This window comes from Teleopsis dalmanni, chromosome 2, assembly GCF_002237135.1.
Source record: "Teleopsis dalmanni isolate 2A chromosome 2, ASM223713v2, whole genome shotgun sequence".
NCBI classification, from domain to species: domain Eukaryota; kingdom Metazoa; phylum Arthropoda; class Insecta; order Diptera; family Diopsidae; genus Teleopsis; species Teleopsis dalmanni.
In genome coordinates this window covers 236,490,147-236,494,027 of record NC_051847.1, presented here as the reverse complement: position 1 = coordinate 236,494,027, position 3,881 = coordinate 236,490,147, and the positions used below count along the sequence as shown (strand labels likewise).

Genomic DNA, 3,881 nt, shown 5'->3' with positions numbered 1-3,881 from the left:
TATGGAAGTGGTGCCACACTCGTATGATGTAGCTTCAACATGTTATCTTCCTCACCATGGTGTCTATAAAGCATCGAGTTCTACAACGAAGCTTCGCGTAGTCTTCAATGCTTCTAATAAATGTTTGAGCGGAATATCTCTTAATGATTGTCTGCATATAGGTCCCAGATTACAAAATGATCTATCAAATATCATCTTGCAATGGCGGCATTACCCTATAGTGTTTACAGGAGATATCGAGAAAATGTACAGGCAAATTCTTGTTGATAGCAAAGATGTGGATTTGCAACGAATAATGTGGCGCGTTCGACACGGGGACGCCCCTACAACGTTCCGGTTGCTCACTGTAACAAATGGGACTAATTGTGCTCCATATCTTGCCATCAAAGTATTGCGTACTCTGGCAAAAGAGGAGCAAACTCGTTTTCCACGGGCAGCTGAATCGATTCTAAATGAATTTTACATTGATGACGTACTATCAGGTGGAGACACTCCAATCGAAGCTGCAGAAAAATTGCACGAACTTCAGGAGCTTCTAGCAACTGCAGGCTTCACTTTACGTAAATTTAATTCGAATTCAAATGACGTTTTAAGCACTCTGACTGAGGACGTAAAAGCTCACGCCGACGATGTGGAAATTAACACCGAGTATAAAACTAAGACACTTGGTCTTACTTGGTATACAAAATCCGACAGTTTTGGTTACAACGTCAATGTAACTTGTGACAACCATCATTACACAAAACGACTAATGTTGTCTGACATATCGAAGTTATTTGATCCACTTGTGTTCTTGGCTCCGGTTATCATTCGAGGAAAGATGTTTCTGCAACAACTCTGGCGTACTGGATCCGATTGGGATGATCCCTTGTCAATAGAGATGGCAAACATTTGGCATAACTTTCGTATTGACTTACAACAATTACATCACATTCGAATCCCACGTTGGATAAACACCACTTCGACAAGTGCAATTGAATTACACGCATTTGGTGATTCATCAAATCAAGCATATGCGGCTGCAGTATATGCGAAAACAACCATCGGTACGACCAGTTTTTGTAAATTTGCTTATTAGTAAAACTAAGGTAGCCCCGTTGAAAGAAACGTCTATACAACGTTTAGAATTATGTGCAGCATTGCTAGCAGCAAAACTTCTACACAAGGTTAAAGGAACATTTAAGTGTCAACCATCACGCTGTATTTTGTGGACTGATAATACAACCACACTGTGGTGGATTAGAACTGATCCAGGCAAATTGAAGCAGTTCGTGGCAAACAGAGTGTCACAAATTCAGTCAATGACAAATATTGAAGACTGGAGGTATATTGCAACAAAGGATAATCCGGCTGATTGTGCATCACGAGGCAGTACTGTTTTGCAACTAAAAGATAATCTGATGTGGTGGTATGGACCATCTTGGCTTCGCTTAAATGAGAAAATGTGGCCTAACCACCAAATCAATCATACTCCTGACAGTTTACCTGAGAAAAAAGAGATTAACTCATTAACTACGCAGTTATCAACAGAAGTGTGGGAAATATTTGGACGATATGCTACTCTTGATAAATTACTCGTAGTCGTGGCGCAATGCCTACGTTTTATTCATATGTGTCAAAAAAGGATGCGTAGGGATGAAAGTTTCTGCACTTGGCAAGAACGTTATACGGTTCTTAAAAAATTAGTAACAATTGTACAAAGGACCGAGTTTACCAACGATTATGCTGCTTTACGGAAAGGCAATCCAATTAACAAATCAAGTAAATTGTTTAAATTGAATCCGAAGCTTGATTCCGACGGAATTATGCGTCTAAATGGAAGACTGCAAAATGCGAATATTCCTTCAGATGAACGATGTCCAATGATATTACCCAGACGTCATGATTTTACTACGTTGATTATTAATCAAGCTCATAGTCGAACATTACATGGCGGAACTCAAACAACATTAGCATATGTGCGACGGCAATTTTGGGTTATTGAAGGAAGATCCGCTGTGAAGAGAGTGATTAACAAATGCATTACATGTTTTCGTCAAGCCTGTCGACCGCAAGCACAACTTATGGGTAACTTACCTCCAGCACGGTGTAATATATCACAGCCATTCATGCACACGGGCGTGGATTATGCTGGTCCATTTAATGTGAGAGCGACAAGAGGGAGAGGCCATCGTACTTACAAGGGGTATGTGGCTCTATTTATATGTTTTATTACACGAGCTATTCATTTGGAACTTGTGAGTGATATGACATCTGAAACCTTTCTAGCAGCGTTAAAGCGATTTGTATCAGTCCGGGGCATATGCTCAGATATGTACAGCGATCGTGGTACATCCTTTGTCGGTGCTGATGCTTTAATGAAAGATGAAATTAAATTATTTAAAAAACAAATTGAAGCTGGGTCTGTGTTTGCATCAACCGTTGGCATAAATTGGCACTTTATACCACCCGCAGCGCCTCATTTTGGTGGCCTATGGGAAGCAGGAGTAAAAAGCATGAAATTTCATCTTAAGCGTGTAGTAAACACGGCAACTTTAACTTTTGAAGAATTTTACACGTTATTAAAACAAGTCGAAAATTGTTTAAATTCGCGGCCGCTTACGGCTCTATCTGATGACCCCACAGACTTATCAGCGTTGACACCAGGACACTTTTTGATTGGACGAGCGCCATCTGCCGTACCTGAACCTAATTTGCTAAATACAAAGATTGGTGTACTATTCCGATGGAAGATGTTAAGCCAGATGTATCAAGACTTTTGGCGTCGTTGGTCCCAAGAATATTTAACACAATTACATGCCAGAAACAAATGGACTAAAAGCCAAACAAATGTCGCAACCGGTCAACTGGTCCTACTTCGAGATGAACGATTGCCTCCAAGCTCCTGGTTGCTTGGCCGCATTATCCAAGTCCATCCTGGCACGGACGGTGCTGTTCGTGTCGTAACCATAAAAACACAGTCCGCCATTGTGAAACGGCCAATTACGAAGATCTCTGTTTTACCAATCGACATTGAAGGACGTCCTGAAGCACACGAGTAATATAGACGCAAGATGCGGTTGTACCTCCACGTCTAGGTGGGAGAAATGTTTAAAATTATCTATATCAATCTGGCAACCACTGTGTGTGGGCTGCTTTTAATGGTTAGCAAGTTGTTTCATTCTTCTTGTTGTACGAGCATCCGTCGTGTTCGGTTGTGTTTCGTGTTGTGCAGTAAATTTGTTTGAGTTTTGTTCTAATTACATTTAAAAATATGTTTTATATGATAAGTAATATTAGAGATAAATAAATGAAATATTCTTTGAAACTTTAAAGAAAGAAAAAACCGCATTTAACGAACACAAGTAAAAGAATAATTAAGATTGAGTTTAGTAGATTCTACTCAAAGATATTGTTTACCAAAAAAAATGATAGCAATCCACTACATATAAGTTCCGATATAGTATTTAAAACATGATCGGCTCATCGCTGAGACTGGGCATAAAACCATAATAATTAATAATTGGAATAATTAGGAAATTAATAGAACTGGTTTCAAACCGCGTTTATTACAATAAAAATATTAATATTAAAATATTGTTGAAAGCGAGATAGAAACTTCATTTTCAAATGACTTATGAACGTAGAAATGCACCTGTAAGTATTTCGGTAGTCAATTTACAAATCTTTATGACATATTGGGAAGTCGAATTCTAATACTTCATAATTTGTTTTTCAATCTATACATATATGTAAACAATCACTCATTATCTTATGGTTCATCAGCTATTATCATATAAGCATGAGAAAATGTCTTTCACAGTAATTTTTTTGCTAGAAAGCATTACTGCAGGAACTAATAAATGTCTTAAGTGCGGTGACGTATTTTTAATAAATATATA

The 3,881-nt window shown here is 38.4% G+C and overlaps 1 protein-coding gene across 1 annotated transcript; it reads left to right on the top strand.

Moving 5' to 3' along the window:
* The first annotated feature begins 1 nt into the window (after window position 1).
* Window positions 2–3,041, top strand: LOC119677028. Its single transcript, XM_038088297.1, has 3 exons — window positions 2–1,046; window positions 1,093–2,493; window positions 2,572–3,041. Exons 1-3 carry the CDS (start codon window positions 2–4, stop codon window positions 3,039–3,041), a joined length of 2,916 nt encoding a protein of 971 aa, XP_037944225.1.
* The last annotated feature ends 840 nt before the right edge of the window (window positions 3,042–3,881 follow it).

Excerpts from the sequence above, each read along its gene's own strand:
- LOC119677028 (XM_038088297.1), top strand. The coding sequence starts at position 2 with ATGGAAGTGGTGCCACACTCGTATGATGTAGCTTCAACATGTTATCTT. Across the intron at positions 1,047-1,092 it reads ATATGCGAAAACAACCATCG|CCCCGTTGAAAGAAACGTCT; the intron begins GTACGACCAGTT and ends AAACTAAGGTAG. Across the intron at positions 2,494-2,571 it reads ATGGGAAGCAGGAGTAAAAA|TCGAAAATTGTTTAAATTCG; the intron begins GCATGAAATTTC and ends TATTAAAACAAG.